The sequence below is a fragment of the Homarus americanus genome, unplaced genomic scaffold (assembly GCF_018991925.1).
Source record: "Homarus americanus isolate GMGI-L3 unplaced genomic scaffold, GMGI_Hamer_2.0 scaffold10478, whole genome shotgun sequence".
Lineage (NCBI taxonomy): Eukaryota > Metazoa > Arthropoda > Malacostraca > Decapoda > Nephropidae > Homarus > Homarus americanus.
This window is the reverse complement of record NW_024742485.1, coordinates 620,255-642,726: the sequence shown is the minus strand read 5'-3', so window position 1 is coordinate 642,726 and position 22,472 is coordinate 620,255. Positions and strand designations below refer to the sequence as shown.

The following is a 22,472-nucleotide window of genomic DNA, read 5'->3' as shown; positions in this document are numbered from 1 at the left end:
TACTACCATCACCAGTACTACTACTACTACTACTACTACTACTACTACCAACCCTGTTATTATCAACACTACAACCACCAGCTCTACCACTACTACTACTACCATCACCAACCCTGTCATTATCAACACTACCACCACCAGTACTACTACTACCATTATCAGCACTACAACCACCAGCTCTACCACTACTACAACCTACAGAACCACTACTACTACCATCACCAGCACTACCACAACAAAATCCTCAAGTGCCAATATATGTGTGAATGTTTATAGAATGTGTTGCAGTGACGTGTTTGAGAATGTTTACGTGTCATGTCCTTATTCCAGACTACTATTACTACTGCTACTACTACTACCACCAGCGCCTTAGAATGTTTATTAAAGGTTCCCAACTCATAAACTTATCAGGGACGTCTAGTACATTACCACACACACACACACACACACACACACACACACACACATGAACGTTTTAAAGAAGAGGACCTAAATACCTTGCCTTGTAACCTGCACATGCAACAAAAGAAAAAAACACAATTCTTCCTTTACCTCGCAGAATGCAACAGAACCAAAGCAAAAAAAAAAGACTTCACACTGCAACAAGCACATGCAACCTTAGACAAAAAATATATATTAATTTTCTCTTGTCTTGAAACATGCACAAGCAATTATAGAAAAGAGCACATTTCCCTCTGCCTTGCAACAATCACAGGCAATTAGCTATAGAAAAATACTACATGTTTTTTCTCAGAGTTGCAACACATAATAAAAAAAATTCAAATTGTCCTCTTCCTTGCAACACACACACACACAAACACACACACACACACACACAGAGTATACATTTGTCCTGTGAGATTGGACTGCTAGAAAATGCACCCCCCCCCCCTGACTCCCGCCCAAAAAAAACCCAACATTTTTCTCGTCAGCGTTGCAACATGTAGTAAGGGCACAACAAAGGACAAGGGCATCGTAAAGTGGCAGTAGAGGTGACACGGTGGCAGTATTAGATAGCTACCTGCCCAAGTCCTGAGGTAACACCGACACTGTGGCATTTCAAAACATCACCTGCTGACAATCACATCCCATAAACCTTAACCTTGATGCAGGGGAGGGTACTAACACCTGCTCATACCACTAATATCTGGATTTGTTTTTTGTTTTTAAACTTAGAGAATTAAAATATAAGTTTTATTTTTTACTGGGACTTATATAGATTTTGTTTACTTAATGTACCTTAGAACATTAAAAGGCTATAGGTACAAATTTTAACTTGATTAAAACTCAGAGAAAAAAATATATTGTCATTAATTCTTTCACTTAATTGTAACAATAATACATACGTTAATTTCTTCCCTTAAATATATGACAGAAATAAACACACGGTATATAATTTATTCTCAACATCCGGGACTGAGAGAAATAAAATAAACATACAGTATTTTATTTATCTTAATTTCACTCTGGATGGATATGAGTCAATAATGTAAATCCCGTAGAGTCTTAGGGTAATTCCGACGCCATATTGGTCCCGTAACTCAGGTATTACAGATCACATTATGAATCCCCGCCCTTGATTATTTCACCTGAAGATTAACCACCCTAACGCTATTTGGGGGATTGAAGTTAGGTTAGGTTGGGTTGGGTTAGGTTAGGTTAGGTTAGGTTGGGTTGGGTTAGGTTGGGTTAGGTTAGGTTAGGTTGGGTTAGGTTAGGTTAGTGTTAAGGTGTTTAATCTTTAGGTGAAATAAACTAGTGTTTGGATAGTTTCCCGGTAATATATAAAATTTATTATTTTTTATTTCTGACTCTGATTCCCACGACAAGATGATATAAACAAATGGTCTAGGCAATACACAATTCACAACACATAATATACTTCACCTAATGACCAAACTACTTAATTATTTACAACTAACACATATTTATTCTACTTACTGATTATTTACAACTAACACATATTTATTCTACTTACTGATTATTTACAACTAACACATATTTATTCCATAATTTTGTTCCATCGACTGAGCAAACGTTTAACTGAGCGGTACACAAACAACACCATGAATAATAAACAACAACAATCTAAGCTGAACCCATAAACAATATATTCCTTTAATATAATTCTACAATGTGTAATAAAGTGTAAAATTGCAGTCGTTTTTGTCACTCGGAGGAATTATTCATTTCTTAAGAGCTATTGGTGTTGTCTTCTGCAAGAACTGACTTCGTATTCGCGAGCCAGACAACCTGACCTTACCTGTTGATACATACAGGTGAGGTAGCTTAAAGTAACAATAAACCTTAACGTAAGCTACAAGAAACTAACTGACTGACACTCTCTCTCTCTCTCTCTCTCTCTCTCTCTCTCTCTCTCTCTCTCTCTCTCTATCTTCAAACCACTGAACTGAAATTCCTTGGGGTGGTAACACATACAAGCAAGAATGTCTTACCCAACACCCCCGTTCCACCTGAACTGAAAGAAAGTTATTCAGATTACAAGGAGATATTTCAGCGGTAATAGAATTTGTGACCATCCCCAGTTGGGTGAACTAAGGGTGTGCTAGGGACCGTTCCAGTGAGCCTTAGGACACGAGGCCAACACAGTGTCCACTCAACCACCGCACCCCTCCCCACTTACTTCTAAGAAACTAGTAAGTAAATAAGTCTAGAATCATCGTTACAACTTAAAATTGTAAAGTACATATGTGAGTGTTCATTACTTTTGAGGACTGGCAAGACTTATAGCCTTGTAAGTGAACCAGATTTATTAAGATGTAAGTAAGTGGGGTTGGTTGGCTGTGTGAGTTAATTCTACTGGGTCTGTTCCTTTTAAATCTGGCCCCTCTCATTACCACAAATAATTATATTCAGTGTACCTGCTCCAGCACTCGCCCGACTTATTACCTGGCAAGTAAATTATATTACTGAGTGTGTTAAGCGAGACAAAAGTAGGTGGACGAAGCAGAAAAACACAGTCGAGGTTTGTACCCAGGAAATGAGGGAGTGTTGCGCGTCACCCAACGAGGAACTCTCGACCTTCGGCAAGGACGCCCCAAGCCCCAAACTCAGCCAGGGGCCGGGGATTACCTGGCGCAATCCTCCTGACAAAAGACTGACGTTCCCTACCTGACGAAGGCAAAACCTACCTTATCGCCATCTCCCCCACGGCTCACTTAGTCTCCCTCTCTACTGATGAATTACCCTTAATTATACGAACACACAGACACATTCCCAGACGATTACAGTTCCCAGTACAGAGTTGTCTGTTAGCACGTAAGGAGGGCGAGTTTGTAGTTCTACCTGGTTACAAAAGAATATACAACGCCAGGCACACAAAACAATGAACTCGTTTCCACCTCAGCTACACATAACCCTAACGAAGGCTTACGTAACGGTGTAGAACTGGTGGCTCGTCCCCCGGTACAGTACCTAACAGAAGCAAGATAAAGGAACAGCGATAAAAAGAGAAAACTAAGAAACAGAATACAGACTGTACAGTATTTCAGTTTGTTATTCCACGACCTTCAATGTCAGAGACTGCGTGTGATAGTGGATGGATAAATACACGCAATATATTCCTTCAACACGTTTGCTACCTCCCCCCCCCCTGTCTCTCACTCACTCCCTCACCCTCCCTCTCACTCACTTCCTCACCATAGATTACTTGTCTATCGCTGCTATCGCTTGTATGGTTTCCTGCATATTATATTCTTCTTTGTATTCAGTAACACACATATACCTCAGTAAATTACAGTGTGTGTGTGGTGTGTGTGTGTGTGTCTTGTGTCCTTGAGCTGACGTGTGTGGAGCGGAGGGAGGAGGAGGGAAGCTTGGCACAGGTACAGTACGTAACGTCAGGTATAGCGGAAGCCTGGTAAGCATAATGACTGATGATGGTGTAGCTGACGTCACTGCTCCGTGTGGTGTGTCAGCCAGTCAGCCGTCACGGACCACGAACACTGCTGACCACGTTAGGCTAAACCAGTTACCATTGTGTACACGGTTAGACGAGTCTCCTTGCCTACCATCACTAAGGGAACTGTCTTGTCTCCTACCATTACTACAGAGCTGTTGGGATACACTTTACCTCATGTCATTGATATTCACAACAAGTAAAAAAAAAACAGTCTCCAACCTTAAAAGTTATACAATGCTGTGCAGTCTTTCGTTAATTTATCAGTTGAAAGGCGTAGTAGTAGTAGTAGTTATAGCAGCAGCAGCAGTAGTGGTAGTAGTAGTAGTAGTAGTAAAAGTTCGCCATTTAATACACGGGTGTGGGAATTCACTTAATTATTTTCCTTAGTGCATTGGAAACAAATCTTGGGGAGGGGTGAGGAGGGGTGGAGAGAGGGTTGGGGAGAGGTGTGGAGGGGTGAGGAGGGATGGGGAAAGGGGTGGGGAAGGGTGGAGAGATGGAGAGAGGGTTGGGGAGAGGTGGGGAAGGGTGGACAAAGGGTTGGGGAGAGGTGTGGAAGGGTGGGGAGGGATGGAGTGGAGAGAGGGGTGAGGAGGGGGTTAGGAGGGGGGGTAGGGAGGGGAACAAACAAGAGAACGAATCAGTAATCACGAAACAAGTATTAAAATCTCTCACGGTGGGGCAGCTGTCCACGTTTTGTTGATACTGACGTCAGGAAACTCTCGACCAATCACGAAAGTGGACGACACGAAACAAGTAAACATCTGAATTCTTCCTGAGTCTGGACTAATCAAATCTACCCCAGGATGGTTAGGGTGAGTTTTGATTGGTTCTCTTCGTCGGTGGGTTAGTTTTTGTGGAGATTCCTCAGTGATATCAGAGACAGGCGGACGACACAACCAAGGCAAAGTGACGCTACCATAACTCAACGACTCTCTCCTGATTTACACAAACACACACATTCTCTCTTGATTTACACACACACACACACACACTAAGACAACTATAAAATTAACATCTAAACACAAAAACACAAACATATAAAACAGGAGCATACAAGGACAAAACAAAAAAACAAACAACCCCCCCTCCTCCCCTAAACAGAAACTCTAACAAGTCTCAACATATAACATCTACAGGTTAGGTTAAGAATAGTGTCTCACCTCTCCCATCCCATCCTTCTCTCACCCACACAGGTACAACAGGTTAGGTTAAGAATAGTGTCTCACCTCTCCCATCCCATCCTTCTCTCACCCACACAGGTACAGGTTAGGGATAGTGTCTCACCTCTCCCTCCCTCGGCCCCTCCTTTCCCTCACCCCACACGTAAAAAAAATCCCGATCGAAAGGTGTAGACTAAATTCATGTACATTACTGTTGTGTCAGGCGAGTCTCCGTGTTGTACTTCAGTTGGACACCGTGAAACATAGTGGGTGTGTGTTGACTTTAGCGAACTATATCGGAGGGTTTTTTGATAGCTATTATGGGCTATTTGGGGTCTATTGCGGGCTATTTGGGGTCTATTGCGGGCTATTTGGGGTCTATTGCGGGCTATTTGGGGTCTATTGCGGGCTATTTGGGGTCTATTGCGGGCTATTTGGGGTCTATTGCTAGCTATTATATCTGCTATTGTAGGGTATTTGGTGTAATGGTTATATAATGTTCTAGTAGGATTGTTTTGCTATTACTTGATGCTGCTAGTGACCATAACACCTACATCTACTGACCCCACCACTTGCTGACCCACCACCTCCACTACTGGCCCCACCACCTCCACCTGCTGGCCCCACCACCTACACACCTAGAGAGGAGAAGCCTCTGGGGTCAGCTTTCGACAGCCAACTCCCGCCACCCCTCTTACTGGACCCAAGCACAGCCCTATCCCCCCCAACTCTCGTGCAGGTGGTGGTGGGTCTGCCTGAATGCTGCAGTGGCTGCCCACCACAGGCTGCAGGGAAGGACGGAGAGAGAGAGAAGGAGGGGAGGGGGGGGTCACCTTGTTTAGTGGGGGGCGGGGCTAGGGGTCGGAGGGTTGACTGGATGCTTGGGGAGAGGGGGTGAGGGAATGGTAGGCTGGGGGGTGAAACAGGGGTGTGGAGGAGCTGAGAGTAGAGATTGGGGGGGCGTGTGGTGGGGAACATTACTGCAGGCATGGGGAGGTTACAGGGTTCACTTGGGGAGGGAGGAGGGAGGAGGAGGGAGAGGAGGAGGGGAGGGATGTTGGTGTTATATTCCTGGCCATAACGCAGGGTGATGGAGTAAGAGGAGGAGGAAAGGGCAGTGGAGTGGCTGGAGGTTACATGCAGGAGGGTGATAAGACAGGTGGAGGAAGGTTCTGGGGAGGGTGTGTCATGAGAGGGGTCATGAGGAGGTGTCATGAGGAGGTGTCATGAGGAGGGTGTCATGAGGAGGGTGTCATGAGGAGGGGGTCATGAGGAGGGAGGTGTCATGATGGAGGGGGTGTCATGAGGAGGGTGTCATGAGAGAGTCATGAGGGAGGTGAGTTAGGAACTAGGAAAGGGTGAGTAGAGGCACGAGGTTCAGAAGCGGCGGAGAGGATGTAGATGAAGGGGGGAGAACGGGGTAAAATAGGGAGTTGAGGTCATGAGACCAAGAGAGAGAGAGATTTACGTGACCTTGCATATAGAACTGAATTTATTATCTTCCACATTTACCAATACAGTTAACAAGGTCTTTTAATTTCTCTTATCATTATAATCATCATCATCATCATCATCATCATCTTCATCATCATCATCACACACTATAGCTACGAACATTCTACCATCACCATCTCTAATCTTTCTCCACCACCATCCGCTTCCTCTACAACCACTATCACCACCACAATTCTCGACAATCACTATCACCACCACAATTCTCGACAACCACTATCACCACCACAATTCTTTTACAACCACCATCAGCATAACCACAATTTTATCCCCCTCCCGTCATCACCACTACCACCCACCTCCCCCCCCCCTCCAAACATCGTATACAAACACACAGTATGAGTCAGCTACGTACTACACACAGTTACACACACACACACAGACAGACTTTAAAGCCGCCAGACATACCGACACAAGCACCCAACCATTAGTCAGACAAACAGACACAAACACGCAGTCATTACAGACAGGCAGACATACGGTTATTACACATTGGAGGTCACGAGCGGAAGCCAGACAGACTAACACACACTCACACACAAGAACAGAGAGAGAGACGAACTTTCCAGCCAGCCCAACCCACCGCCGCTCCCTCCCGTGACGTCACTGCCCTATGACGTCACGCTTTGTTGAGGCCAAGCCCAGCCTTGTCTACAGTTTGAGGTCGTCTGATTCTTTTTTTTTAGGATGTGAAAAGGTTACGTGGGTGCGTTCCTTTCCCAGTGTGTGTGTGTGTGTGTGTGTGTGTGTGTGTGTGTGTGTGTGTGTGTGTGTGTGGGTTAATGACCGTATGAAGTCAAGTGCGTCAATAAGGGGCCAAAGGTTAGGTTAGGTTGGTGGCTGGGATCTGAAGGTGGTCTACTGTTTACAGGAGAAAATGTAGCCGCGTGTGTTTGCGTGTGTGTGTGTCGGCTACGGGGGGGTGGGGGGGTTAGTCCAAGCAGCCAGCAAGGTGGTAGAGTGTGGTGGAGTCAGCAAGTCGCACTTTCACCGCCCTGCCTACACCCATCACCACCACCCAGTACACCCACTTAGTAAACACCCTCTCAAACGTTATCTACACCCACCACCACCACCACCTGCAGCCATTACGCCATACATACACCCCTACTTATACACCTCCTCACCTAACCTACACCTAGTCATTTTTTGTGGTTGGGTCGCGGGTCAAGCTGGTGGTGTTGACGAGAGGTGTCAAGGTGTACACACAGAGGAGGACGTGGCTCGTGTTGAGGTATGTTAGAGGCGCCCCTGTCAGCTTTGCTTGTTGAGGACGCATGGAAGGATGACAAGCAAGGTGATAGGTCTAACGCCCCCCCCCCCTCCCACCCACTGTTAACAGGACCCCAACGGTACCATAAGTTTAGGGGTTCCAGTTCAAAACGGATCCATAAGTTTAGGGGTTCCAGTTCAAAACGGACCCATAAGTTTAGGGGTTCCAGTTCAAAACGAACCCAATCTTCATCAGATCTAAGGGCCAATTTAACCTGGAAACGCAATACAAGGTGGAAATGAAGGTTTTTTTTTGCTAATGCTCTATGGTAGATTGAGCAATAATACAGACAGACAGTGAACGAAACATACACGTCACTGATATGTATCTGGCTAGACGTCACGGTAGCTGCAGTAGTCGTTATTTTACACAGGCCTCCAACAGACGACTTTGTAATGCCCTGAATTCTTCCACAGTTGTCTACCGCAGGAGGCTAATACCGTACTTGGGTTCGGTAGATGCATCATAATTATCCCTGGCAGCTGAAGCAGAACCTGATTATAAAAACATCATCAACAACAACAACAACAAATACAATAATAATAATAATAATAATAATAATAATAATAATAATAATAATAATCCCTGAAAGTTCAACAACAACAATAATAATCCCAAAGTACACCCGTCCTTAACACTTCACCTGTACAAGTCGGGAAGATAACAACAAGCTATCAATAAAGATTACGTCTTGAGTCGGCCTCAGAAGTGAATACAAAACAGACAAGGAAAAGACGGTGTTTCTTCTCGCGTGTGTGTGTGTGTGTGTGTGTGTGTGTGTGTGTGTGTGTGTGTGTTTGTGTGCCTACTGAATACATATGAAAAAAAAATTCTTCTCCATAACAGTACAGTAGAGTTAGTTGGATGGGGAAGGGGTCAATATCCCCTACAATTGTTTATAAAAGGAAGTATGGCATTTGTGGTTAAAACCCATTCATGTCTCAACACCATCACTGAGAGGTAAAGGCTAAACCAACGACTCTTTACGGTGTATAAGTCTCTGAGAACTCCTGAAACGAAATAATGACCATCAGTTGACAAATTATAAAACAAAACACGAGAATTATCACCCCGCGCATCATGCTCCGGCTACCGTTCATCTGAATCATTAAAAATTACAGAAAAATTTGTCAATTAATTTTTCAGATTAGGTTTTTATGCTTACTACAACTACCACAACGAGTACCTCACTGTTACCAAAATCGATTCTTCTAGTTCTCTTGTTACTAAGTCTAGGAAATTATATATATATAGTATATATATATATATATATATATATATATATATATATATATATATATATATATATATATATATATATATATATATATATATATACCGACTCAGAACTAGTTCAAGACTCACAGAAAACAAGCATTGTCTTCCTGGCCGTCTCAGCAGGTGAAATGCCCCCCCAGCTGAGGGTGCAGGTGCCTTCTCTCCGCTTACTGTGATCCTCCTCCCCCGCCCGGCTAAGCAACTGCGCCACCACCCCAAGTGACTTTGGCTGAAGGTCACGGGCCCACGAATGCACAAGGGCTGGACGTGGTCTGCCCGGCGAGAAGGGGAATGCACGCAGATACCAAATGCACACACACATACGCGCCCGTAACACTCACGCACAAGTCATTTAGCATTCAAGAATTAGATAAACATGTCAGGGGCAGGAAAGGCAGGTATGTCAACACTGTATGTCAACACGGGCCGTGCATACACCAGGGTTGGAGACACCTGGTGCCGTGCATACGTGCGTCATCCTCCCTATACTTGGTGGCGGCCAGACAACCTTACACTCCTTCCTACAAATTAATTAATTTTCCGCCGTATTATAAGTCTAGTCTGCCAGAGAGAACGTACACCCGCCCGATACCCTCCACGTCCAGGGGCTCTCAACACGAGTAATCCATGTAAGTGAACCTCGTGTACAATAAAAGGTCCATCATGGTGAAAAGATTGATATATTTTGGTGATTAAATTACCGAGAGTAGAGGAAACATCTGTGAAACAAGGCAAGGAATATACCGCATATAATAAGAGAGTGTGAGGAGTAAAGATTTAACCCAGTGATCCGTGCTAGACTCACGTGCCAAGTGCCCAGCCCAACACAGCATTAACACGCTCACGGCCTAGTGCTAGACTCACGTGCCAAGTGCCCAGCCCAACACAGCATTAACACGCTCACGGCCTAGTGCTACACTCACGTGCCAGGTGCCCAGCCCAACACAGCATTAACACGCTCACGGCCTAGTGCTAGACTCACGTGCCAAGTGCCCAGCCCAACACAGCATTAACACGCTCACGGCCTGAGTGCTAGACTCACGTGCCAGGTGCCCAGCCGCACAGCATTAACACGCTCACGGCCTGGTGCTAGACTCACGTGCCAGGTGCCCAGCCCAACACAGCATTAACACGCTCACGGCCTGGTGCTAGACTCACGTGCCAGGTGCCAGCCAACTCACGCTACGGCCTAGTGCTAGACTCACGTGCCAGGTGCCCAGCCCAACACAGCATTAACACGCTCACGGCCTAGTGCTCAGACTCACGTGCCAGTGCCCAGCCCAACACAGCATTAACACGCTCACGGCCTAGTGCTAGACTCACGTGGTGCCCAGCCCAACACAGCATTAACACGCTCACGGCCTGGTGCTGAACTCCGTGCCAGATGCCCAGCCCAACACAGCATTAACACGCTCACGGCCTGGTGCTAGACTCACGTGCCAGGTGCCCAGCCCAACACAGCATTAACACGCTCACGGCCTGGTGCTAGACTCACGTGCCAGTGCCCAGCCCAACACAGCATTAACACGCTCACGGCCTAGTGCTAGACTCACGTGCCAGGTGCCCAGCCCAACACAGCACACGCTCACGGCCTGGTGCAGACTCACGTGCCAGGTGCCCAGCCCAACACAGCATTAACACGCTCACGGCCTGGTGCTCTAGACTCACGTGCCAGGTGCCCAGCCCAACACAGCATAACACGCTCACGGCCTGAGTTTCTCTCACGTGCCAGGTGCCCAGCCCAACACAGCATTAACATCTCACGGCCTCACTCACGTGCCAGGTGCTTAACACGCTCACGGCCTGCTAGACTCACGTGCCAGGTGCCCAGCCCAACACACAGCATTAACACGCTCACGGCCTGGTGCTACACTCACGTGCCAGGTGCCCAGCCCAACACAGCATTAACACGCTCACGGCCTAGTGCTAGACTCACGTGCCAGGTGCCCAGCCAACACAGGCTCACGGCCTAGTGCTAGACTCACGTGCCAGGTGCCCAGCCCAACACAGCATTAACACGCTCACGGCCTAGTGCTACACTCACGTGCCAGGTGCCCAGCCCAACACAGCATTAACACGCTCACGGCCTGTGCTAGACTCACGTGCCAGTGCCCGGCCCAACACAGCATTAACACGCTCACGGCCTGGTGCTGACCACGTGCCAGCACACAGTGCCGTTAGTGCAGCCCAAACACAGCATTGCCAGACAGTGCCCAGCTGGCCTAGTTAGAACTCACGGTGCTTAACACGCTCACGGCCTCACGACTGACGCTCACGGCCTACTCTAGACTTGCTATTTATTACACCAGGGTAACGGACGCCTGGTTTCACTACACTGAGTCTTATAATCAACGCTCCACGAACTACCATCAATTTCACGACTACTTGTTCTTCTTAACAGAGATGAACTCGTGTCTGGGAGCTGCAGTGTTACCAACGATCACTCCAAGGTTCTAAGTGTCACCAGTTCACACTTGGTGACAAGGCTGTTACCGTTTTGGTAAACAGCTTAACTTTTTCTTCTCGAAGCTGTTTTAGGATAACATTGTCAACAAAAAAAGACCGCTTGTACAGGACAGCTTGAACTCGCTATATATACGTCTACTGTACTACTACCATAAGGGTGTCCATTTAACACCCACAATTCTCTGCTTGGTGCCCTGATTAACACACAACCGAGCGTATTGTACACCATTGGGGAGAGGATGTGATGGTATACATATAACTACTGTACCAACTACTACCATACCTAACTAAACCTAAAATAGTAATATATAACTAACTACATCTACATTAATATACCAATACAACTTAAAAAAAACATCCCTACACTGAAGAAAAAATCATTAATAAAAAAAATCCGAGTGAGTATTTAATGTTAATATATCGTAGTGGCTTATCAGTGAACCTGCCTCACCTCATGCAGCCAAGTTTCTGTGAAAATTCTCCCGCACTCCTTAAACATTTCCCGGTATTGAGTGAACACATCAGGAAGCCACAACACCGCCTTCATAATTAAAGCAAAATAAGTGAGACAACAACAAAAATATATGTAGTTATTCGGAGCAGCAGAGCGGACCTAAACACCCTCACCTGTACTACACCAGTCTAATGAACGAAAAAGCACAAATGTTTAAGTATCAGTAAATAAGACAATTTCGTGTTACAACTTCCATTCAATACTGCTTCAGAACCGTCTACCTTGAGGCTAACCAAATACCTGTAAGCCTTGATGAGTCTCCATGATGTTGTTTTTAAGTATACAATTAATTCACAGTAATACAGTATAGAATAACATCCTTCCTCCCCATGTAAATATCCCCTGGGAGATAATTTGACTGGGGGAGAGGTCCACTATATAAGATCCCCCTACCCACAACAGTTCATGAACCTCAGTAATCATGTTTTGAAGATATATTACATACTTTTCTACGCTAACCTAACATCACCCCCCCCCCAAAAGCGTTAGGGTGGTTAGGTTAGGTTAGGTTAAAAACTGGGGGTATAATCTTCAGGTGATTCTTTTCTTTTAACTAAGGAATTATTCGGATAAAAAAATTTCCACTTTTTACTTATATTAAACGATTTGAAGTGTTATTAAACTGCACATACAAGATACAGGTATTATCTCCTCAAGGTCAATTGAGGCTCTTCCTGTTGGTTTAGTTCGTTTTCGCTTTTTAGGAGGACAGCATATAACAAAACAATCCCCCACCCCCCCCTCCGTGTCAATTATTTAAATACCAGCAATTAAAACACATACTCTCTGATTTAAGAACCTAAACAGAATACATGAGACTGTCCAAAACCACAAGATATAGTATACTGTAAATACCATATATAGGTTTCATTTTATACACCACAAAGTTAAAGTATAAATTTCAATCACAAGTGCCATATATAAAATGCATCGTAAAAAATAAACAACACAGCCCTGGCGACAACAAATGAAATGTGTTAGGGATGAATATAGAGGTGTAACTCCACCAAGGGATAAGCATCTTGAAGAAGGAAAAACTAAGTCATTAAACACAGGCTCAACAACAAACAAGAACTCATGTTAGAAGTGAGAAAAAAAACAAAAAACAGATAATATAATAACTGCGTCAGTGTTCTTTGTGATGCCGTTATGTCCACTCGTTGTGACTGTGACCTTACTCTACTTGTAAACACCATTTAACAACTATGTCCTGAAATAACAATTACCCCACCAGTGTCCTTGCTTTGGTCTATCATTTTGAGGTACTGGAGGTAACCTGGTGGAGTACACTGGAAGATACGAGGTATATACCGGATATATAAAACATCGGACAAATATACATCTTCGACGTCGACAACAAATTCAATCTGAAACCATTTAAACAAAACACACACATGTAAGATACGAGGAAAATGTGGGGGTAATGGTGTGTCCCGCGCGTGCAGACACACAGCCAGCCGTAGACGACCACGGTTGGCTGCCTCCTGCTGGACCTCCAAGGCTGTCTCCCCCTGCCGTCTGCTCAGGCTTTCTACCGACCACTTTTTTTACACAAGGATCGTGCGCGGCAGCGCAAGAGAAGGGGAGAGGAAAAAAAAAAAAAAAAAAAAAAAATTCAATTATATCGTAGGCTAGTCATTGAGCAGAAAAGAATTACTTATTACAATACTACCCCATAAAAAAGTTCGCAATATGTGCTCCAACAGTGTATAAACAACACGTATGCAGGCTCCCTCATTCCTATATCTTTCTTATCTCTCCAGTCTCTTGTCTGGAGAGAGAGATTATCGAGTTACCACAAAGAACGAAACAGATACACGAGACTGGAGAGAAAAAGGAATGAGTGAGCCTGCATGACGCAAGCATTTGGCAGGTAAGCGCAGGCACCCAAGCAGGGCCGTCTGGAGTCCCAAGGATGTCTGTCTGCTCGGCGCCGTCTCCCGGACTGTGATGGCGGGACCTCTCTATCTGGTAGGTAGGGGAGGAGGGTGCGGGGCCGGGGAGTAGGAAGGTTACGTGCAATTGCGACGTCTCCTACTGCCGCGACCTGCAGTGTCGTGATTAATTATCTGTGGTTTCTTATGCCGGAAGACTTGTGTAACTCACAGTATGATGGTAATGTACGTGCTTGTAAAGGATGCTATTTTATTGGTAAATAAATAAATATATATAGTGAAAAATAACAACTCTTATAAAATTAACAATACATAATGTACTATCTGTGCAAAATGTTATTAATTACAGTACAGTATTACTTTACGCTGAACAATCGTGCCACCGTATCTATTCACCTTAAATCGACCTACGGAAAATAAAATGCCCGTTTCATAATACATATTATGTGTTGGTGTTTCCCCTCCTTAGTCTGTGCCGCGACCTTGATGAAAGTTCAATCAATAATATGCAGGTGACCTTATGGTGATCAACACGCTGGAGTTTGGCAGCAATTAAGTCAAGAATATATCTATTTTTTACGTCATTTCGGCTAAAACTCACGATTAAGCTTAAAATAATGGTGTTACTTTTTGTAGTGAAAACTTACCTGTTTGCGCTTGTAATTGGCACCAGCTGGGTCAAACTTATTCTTAAAGGTTTTAAGTTGCGCCTCTGCCTTCTCGAGAGGCAGCTGCTGATCCTTAGCGAGCAAGAGATAGATGCGCCACTGTTCAGCTTCAAAACCCCAGTGGATAGTCTGATTCTCTAGTGCTCTGTGGGCGTGGCAGACGAAGCGGGCCGGAGGGAACAAGCCACGGCACTCCTCGCACTCAATACAGGCAGCGCCGGCACTCGTGTACAGGTCATCCCATACCAGCCCTTTACACTTCCCGAAGCAGGTGTGATAGACGCGTAGGTGTGGATGGTCTTGGGGCTGTGTGGGTGCCGGGGCGGGGGCGCGGGTTGGGTGGGCGTGTAGCAGCGCCTGAGTTAGCCTCTGGGCGTCCGTGTTGGTGATGAGACCACAGGACCTGGCAGTGTGAGGCAGGACGCCCGCTACTCGGAGGGCTTCCAACTGGGACGGCGTGCAACGGGAGCAGAAGATTCGGAGTTCGTCACACACGGCGTTGATCTGGCCGAGGGAGAACTCCCGCAACACTGTGTTGAGGATTTGCGGCAGGCACAGCCGTTTCTCCCCGCCCACATTGAAGCAAGCAATAGGCTCCCCGTCAAGTAAGGTCTCTTCTCGGCCTCGTCCCGCCCCAGGGGATCCCTTGTCTGCAACAGCCAGCACTGGCCACGGCTGCGGTGGGAAGGGCGCTGGGGCTAGGAACACCCCAGGCTCCACCCATGACCCACCAGCACCGCCACTGCTGCTGGAGGCGCTGCTGGTGGTGTTGGAGGAGTTGTCAGAGGTGCAGGTGTCGCTGACGGAGTTCCGGACGACACTGGCAGTGGGAGAACTGATGGCAGTGCTAGTGGTATCTACAGGGGTGTCTTTGACATCTGGCAGGCGAGGCTGTGGGTCCCTTGTGGGAGAGGTGGGCGTGTGGTTGGTGGGCGGACTGGGTGGTGAGGCCCGCCTACACTCGCTATCATCAACACACCGCCGACATATATCTACCGTTTTGTTCTTAAGAGAGTCCTCGTAGAGCAAGGCCTTCTTGAAGCTCACCTCCCTATATATCTCTTGCTTGGTGTGGGCATCAAGCAGTTTGATTGAAGGAGGTTCTTCATCACACTCGGCTAACTTTTTATTCACGCCCGTGTCGGTCAGGTAAGAGTTAGGTCCCGGCCCATGGAGACTGGTCATGGCTGCATTCTGGTAGGAGCGAAGCACTCGCTTTAGGAGCGGGCTGTAGTCCGGTGTCGCCATAAGGCCAAATTACTGCACAATGGGCACTTTACGCACTAGCACAACATGATCATCACTGCACTCACTGCGGTGTTGAGCCGCGACGCACGAACATCATTCCTGTATCGCGGCTCGTCACTTACTGTCGCTGTAACCCCTCTCGTCTACTCTACTCTTCTTCCCGCCACCGCTCAGCCGCCGTCTCCCACAGTGTTGCCAAATCTACATTTCTCTTAATTTCACAGAACATTGATATTTATATAATTATTATGGCTATGCTATGAATTGATCATATAATTAATGGACCAAGTAAACAGCACATTTCGAAACGATATGAAACTGCGTAATTTTTCCACACAAATTGCAACCGGCAAATCACAAAGATAGCTTACCTTGCATGCCGTTTGCTTACCATGTGCCATAACTTTAACCCGATACCTACAGAACATTTTGTTTTGTTCTCTAATTACCCATCGAGTCTCTTTACTTACAAAATATTTAATGGCTAACATATAAGTTAATAACGGCTCAAGAATAAACAAAAGTGTGGAGGGCAGAGGAATGGTAAAATCACCTCCCGGCTTGCCAGACGCACCGTGTACGAATTGGGCGACACTGTCATCACGGCCGACACAACATTACACCATTACTGTATTAGTCTAGGATACAGCAATGCATTCTCTTTCAACATTAATCTGATATAGGAATACAAATATAAATAAATAACATCAACAATCAAATATTTTCTAAAATATACGCACACATTCCAAAATAGCATACGAGGATAAATATACAGGGCGGTGGTGTGTCGGAGGCGGGTGAGTCACGCGACATGAGCCCCGTCAAAATAGTGCGGCGTGACAGCCTAGTCGCCGCAGCCACCGCTACGCTTGCGGCATAATAACACCAAATACCGGAGATTCCTTTGTTGCATTCTGATGTTACTTGTACTTCTCTTTCATGAAACATTCCCGGTAAAAACGAATACAAATTAAGAGGGTTTGTTATTCATTACTGGCAAAAGAAATGCTTAAATTATAAAGAATTTGAATGATACCACAAAATAATACTTAACTATCCTTTTGTTTATTTTCGGTAAACTTGAATCAACCTTTGTTATCTATCATCTCATATTACTTAAAGAAAACCATTGAACCGTCCACATATATTTTCCAATAAAGTATTTTTTTTTCTTAGAGTAACATACTGACTAATTTAATACACGTGAAAGAAAAGCAAAAATATCACAATGAAGATATAAAGTGTACAGTTAAGAGTCTCCTGTAAAACACACCTCATGGATGTAACCGCAAGTAATTACAGCCGCTGTAATTTAGGAACTCTTCTTGACTTAAAGACGCTGGTTGCCACAATGCTCCATATCAGCGACTAGCGAGGAATCAACCACTTTATCTGTTTATTTAACCTGAGTAGAGAGATAAATAAATAAGCATAATACTGTAGTAAGGTTTTGTGTTTGGAATCTCAGAGAAAGAGAGGGGAGGGAGGAGGGGGGGAGGGAGGGCTAACGTTACTATCTTTCATACGAGGATAAGACCAAGGCGTCAACGTTATGTCAGTTTGTTTTGCCTTCAGAGAACCAAACTTGGTTTATTTAAGTTTTGCCCCTCACTCTGTCTTTTATAACTTGTGATGATAGCAGAATACAGGATTGGTGCTGCTCAAGAGAGAGGGATCTGGTAACACTAGCGAAGCATTTGCGTTAATGAGATTGGGCGGAGACTGGCCGGAACCCACCCTACCCTTACTTAACTTTACATACTCTTACCCTTTGCCTAACTTAAAATAATCTACCCTTAGCTTAACTTTACATACCTAACTTGACTTACCCTGCACCTAGCCTAATTTAACCTATCCTAGCCTCTTGGCCTAATTCAACTTAACCTGATCTTAGCTAACGACTTACCAACCCTACCCATTACCTAACTTGACCTAATCTACACGTAACCAAACTCAACCTTATCTGCCCGTTATCGAATGTAACCTAACTATTCCTAAATCAAACTTCACCTACCCGTAACCTTACTTAACTTTACCAGCTCCAAAACTAACTTAGCCTAATAAACCTTAGGCCTAGTACAAAAATTCAGGGTTAGATGAGGAATGAGGTTTGCCTTCCCGACATAAATGGCCCGAACGTGTGCTATATATGGGTACTTAACTTTGCGGTCGTAGAGTACTGACCACATTGCCTCTCCTCTTTGTATATACAGTAGGACGTTTAGTTTAGTACGTACAGTACATTCCTAATACAGGAATTTTTTTATTCTTGAACCCTAAATGCTTACTACATAATACATAAGGTTCTAGAATGAAAAATTACCCTGTAGTTCTTCATCAGTTAACTGTGTATCTGGAGAACAAATGTTTACATATATAGCCTTTGAAATGTCTTTTGTTTAGTTATTGGGTAAATAACAGTTTGCTGTACATTAGTTTACAGAAGATACTCTTCACGTCACTTTCTAAACGAGATTCACCCTCCGATAACTCAGAAGCATTAAGTGGTGGTACACTGCCTGCCATGTGACCTCGGAATCAACACTGGCTGCTTTCTCCGCGGCCTGGCCATCACAGCTGACTCAGCCATGGGGTTGACTGACACAAGCTGGTGATCGGTGACAGAGGCCCACTGAGGGAGACTGAGTACACCTCGTTTTCCTCACCTTGAAGTTGGAAGTATTTGAAACAATTGTGTCTAGGGCTTTGAATAAATATCCCCCTTTTCTGGTAATAAATGCGAGAATTAAGTTTTGATTTGGGAAGACAACTAATAATATTGATCAGCTGCTGTGTTAATAACGAGTTGGAGGAATGCGTGTTTGGGAAAGTTGGAAAATGTTTTCTGGGAGTTGGAAATATTTTCTCAGTCATTCTGTTAAGAAATTCGAGCATAGAGATGACTAAAGTTGAAAATATTTGTCGACTCAAACAAAGGGGAATACTAATTCATATGCTTTGGAAAGCTGTAGTGTTGCTGCCTGATTTACAGGCTTAATTAAGGTGACTTTAACAGTGAAGAGTTGTTAAATAAGTTCGCCAACTCTTTCACTCCGCCTCACAGCTACATTCAACTACTGTACTCTTTCTTTTGGACAAATTTGTCAGTTTATAGTCTAGTTGGGTAATCCTACTGCAAGAGAGATGAATACATAAATTAACAAACAGAAATCACTTATATTAACCGGTAAACACTAGAAAATTTGATGAACGACGATGAAGTTTTAGTTTTTAAATTTGACTGTACAGTACTGTATTTCCTTACTACTAACTACTAATTTGGTATACAGTACTGTATATGCTGGACCACTGACCAAGACATCTTTATCGCCTACCGTACTCGTATACGGTATTAAGTCTACATTTAAAAATCGATTAGTATCGAGTCAATCAAATTCGGATGTGTTTCGTATAAGTCGTATTACAAAGCATAATTAACTCACTGTATCGAAGACGCTAGTGGCCAGGGGTACGTGGTCGGCTGTGCATGTTGCAATATTCTCCGCTATTGATTCTTCCGGATTATTGGCTTTAAAAAACTCATTAACCGTGTTGGCAAGGGATGGCATAATCAACGTCCCGCCTGCTTGCACACTCACTACAGCTTAACAGCCCCTTGTCATGCGAGGCGCGTAGATTTATAAACTCAGATTTTTGGGGGGCATGTTTAATTGACTCTACAGAATACACCACACATTTAAATTTTGGTTATCTTGGAATACTAGGAGTAAAAAACAACGGGTAATTCGCGCTTGGTGGGAGACACTTGTTATTTGCATCATTCAGAGAAAATTATATTAACTCGTCTTTTGCCGTCAATTTTACTTTAAATAATCTCAAATTATTTATTAATATATTAAAAATTAACAATATTTAACCATAAATATACATAAAAATACAAATTTACCACAACCGACCAAGAATAAAAATGTAGTCGTGAAAAAGCCCACCAGATGCCAGGACAGACGAGGCATAGAAAACGACTCACCCATAACTTATGTAATGTTACAAGCATCACCAACCAACCATTTATTAGTTATTACTACTGTGAATCGAAAATTTAAAATAAAAACTTGCTTGCCCTATTCTTGTTTTAATTTCTTCCGTACATTTACCATCACAGGTAATGTTATTTTCAAAATACACAAAATTTTCCACATGTTTAAGTTTCCTGCCATAAAGTTTATTTTAGAATTTATTTCCAATTTGGATACAACCGTATTACTTTAATCTTTACAGCATTAATTTTTAAATCATATTAAACGAACGTGAGTAGAGAAAACGTTATATAGATGATCGTGACTAAACGATGTAAATAATGAAATACCGAAGACAAAATTTCTTATTTAACCTTACCTTAACGTTATTATTTATTAATTTAATCGTATTTTTTAATAATATAAGTAAAGATTAATAATAGAGACAACATAATTAGTAAATTTTTGTACTATTATTAAATTTTATAGTATAATAGGAATACAGTACTGTACCTAGTAATATTATCTTTGATGTACTGTATTATTTGTATATCATTATTATTATTACAAAGTAGGGTTAGGTTAAGTAGGTTTGGTCAGGTAAGCTAGGTTAGGTAATGTATAGAAAGGTCTCTGGGAAGCATTCAGAATTTGTTTTGGAGTTTTGGTATGAATAAATACATAAATAAATTTCGTTCATCTGACGTCATTTGTGGTGCTTAAACTGCTAAGTAATATCCAGTTCATGAGTAAATAATTTTACCTCTGCATTATTATCAATAATATGGTGAATAAGTAAACAGCTTTTGAGCAGAAGTAAAAAATTAAAGACAAACAGAAAAGCACAGCACAGTACTCGCATACAGCATAGGTTACTTAAAAATTTAACGGAGTAAAAACAGTATATGCAGTGATGTATGCGGTACAGTAGTTCTTGTTGATAAATTTTTAGGTGATTACAAGTAGAAAGTAGTCGTCTGGAAAAGTACTTAATTATAAGTAGATATTTAGAAAAACTACTTCGTTACTGTAATCGATTACAAATATTGTACTTTGTTACTTGCCCACCACTGTAATGGTTCTTTATTTTTACCTGTGCAATTCACTACTCTCTCTTACAAAATGTTTCAGTCCTGCCAGATTTAAGTTGTATCTTGGTTGACTAAATTTTCTGGCTGTACTATCATAATTAAATTTGCCTCTTGTAGATGCACACAGTGTCATCACAAAGTCAAAACTGCTCTTAAAAAATTCTCATCTTTTTTCCACCTGAAGCATTAAACTTCCCTCGACATACCATTTCACAGTGTACTAGGACAGTTAACAACATTGCTATTGCAAGGCCGTTTCTGGGGCGGGGGGGTTATCGGGTGTCTATAACCCCTTCCTTTGGTTGTCCCAGAATACAGAACCAATTACTGTAATGGTGTCAACTACTTACATATCACAGATGACTTGTACACTAATGAAATGTTACATGACAAAATATCTATGTATGGACGGATGTACCCCCATAACAGCTGTGCCGTGCACATTTTGTCCAACACTGTAACCTCCACATTCTCATGCTTTGGATACAGCCTTGTACTGTACAGTACTGAATTTATTACTGGAAATCAGCCTCGTTTGTGAATTTCCACAAATGCGGGATGTTGCAAGTCAAAATAGTCCAAACTAAAGATAATAAGACACTGTAGTTAAACTTTGAATGAACAGTGCAAAAACAGGAGACAGGTGACAATATCGAGAATCTCTAGTTCATACACATCGAGTTGACAGGCATGACCAAGGCAACCTCTAGTTCGATAAGGTAATTGGAAGGTAATGAATGACTACCATCAGGACAGGGGATAGGCACTACAAAATGCACTGCATGAAGTGGGTTAACAGATTAAGCTGGAATGAACAAAGGACAAGAGATCTTGGTGTGGTACAGTAGTTGAATATACAAGATGATTAACTACTGGCAGGGCCTTTACACCTCCAGCAGTTAGGATGAAAAAAAAAATTATCAAGAAAATATTTAGCTTTTCATTACATTGTATGAACACTATTACAGTGTACTATACTTTGGACCAACTTTATTACAAACTATATAATGATAGATTTAACTTTGTAATAAAGCAAATATCTACAGGTTTCATCTCACTGCCATAACTGTTGAAATTTGTACTATTCAATTATGTTCTAAGGAAGAAGTTATTCATTTCATGACTTTTTGGTTACAAAAATGTAATCATCATCATACTTGAAATCTGTGTCACTCAATTTGATGCAAAAACATAATGATCAATAGACTGTTTGGTTCAGGAAAATTTAACTATTGAATTATACAGTAATTAATTCAATACATATCAAATACTGTAGACTAAAACTAATGAATACAAAACTTGTGTTGCTTTAAAAAAATGTCTACTATTGGTTCTACAACACATGATACATACAGTAATGTAGACAAACTGCTGGTTCACACAAAAGACCATGTCTTTACACAAAATAAAGAACTTACAAGATTTATTGACAGAATAATGCATCACTGTCTACTGCTTTGGATTC

At 43.2% G+C, this 22,472-nt stretch overlaps 1 protein-coding gene across 1 annotated transcript; it reads right to left on the bottom strand.

The window, feature by feature from the left end:
- Nucleotides 1-7,930: 7,930 nt before the first annotated feature.
- LOC121876940 (ski-like protein) lies at nt 7,931-16,086 on the bottom strand (the record flags this gene model as incomplete). The annotated part of the gene is made up of 3 exons (XM_042382520.1): nt 14,671-16,086; nt 13,355-13,495; nt 7,931-8,084 (listed from the first exon to the last, which is right to left on the bottom strand). Coding segments are annotated over exons 1-3 (1,564 nt in total), but the record flags the coding sequence as incomplete, so codon positions are not given.
- Nucleotides 16,087-22,472: the final 6,386 nt, after the last annotated feature.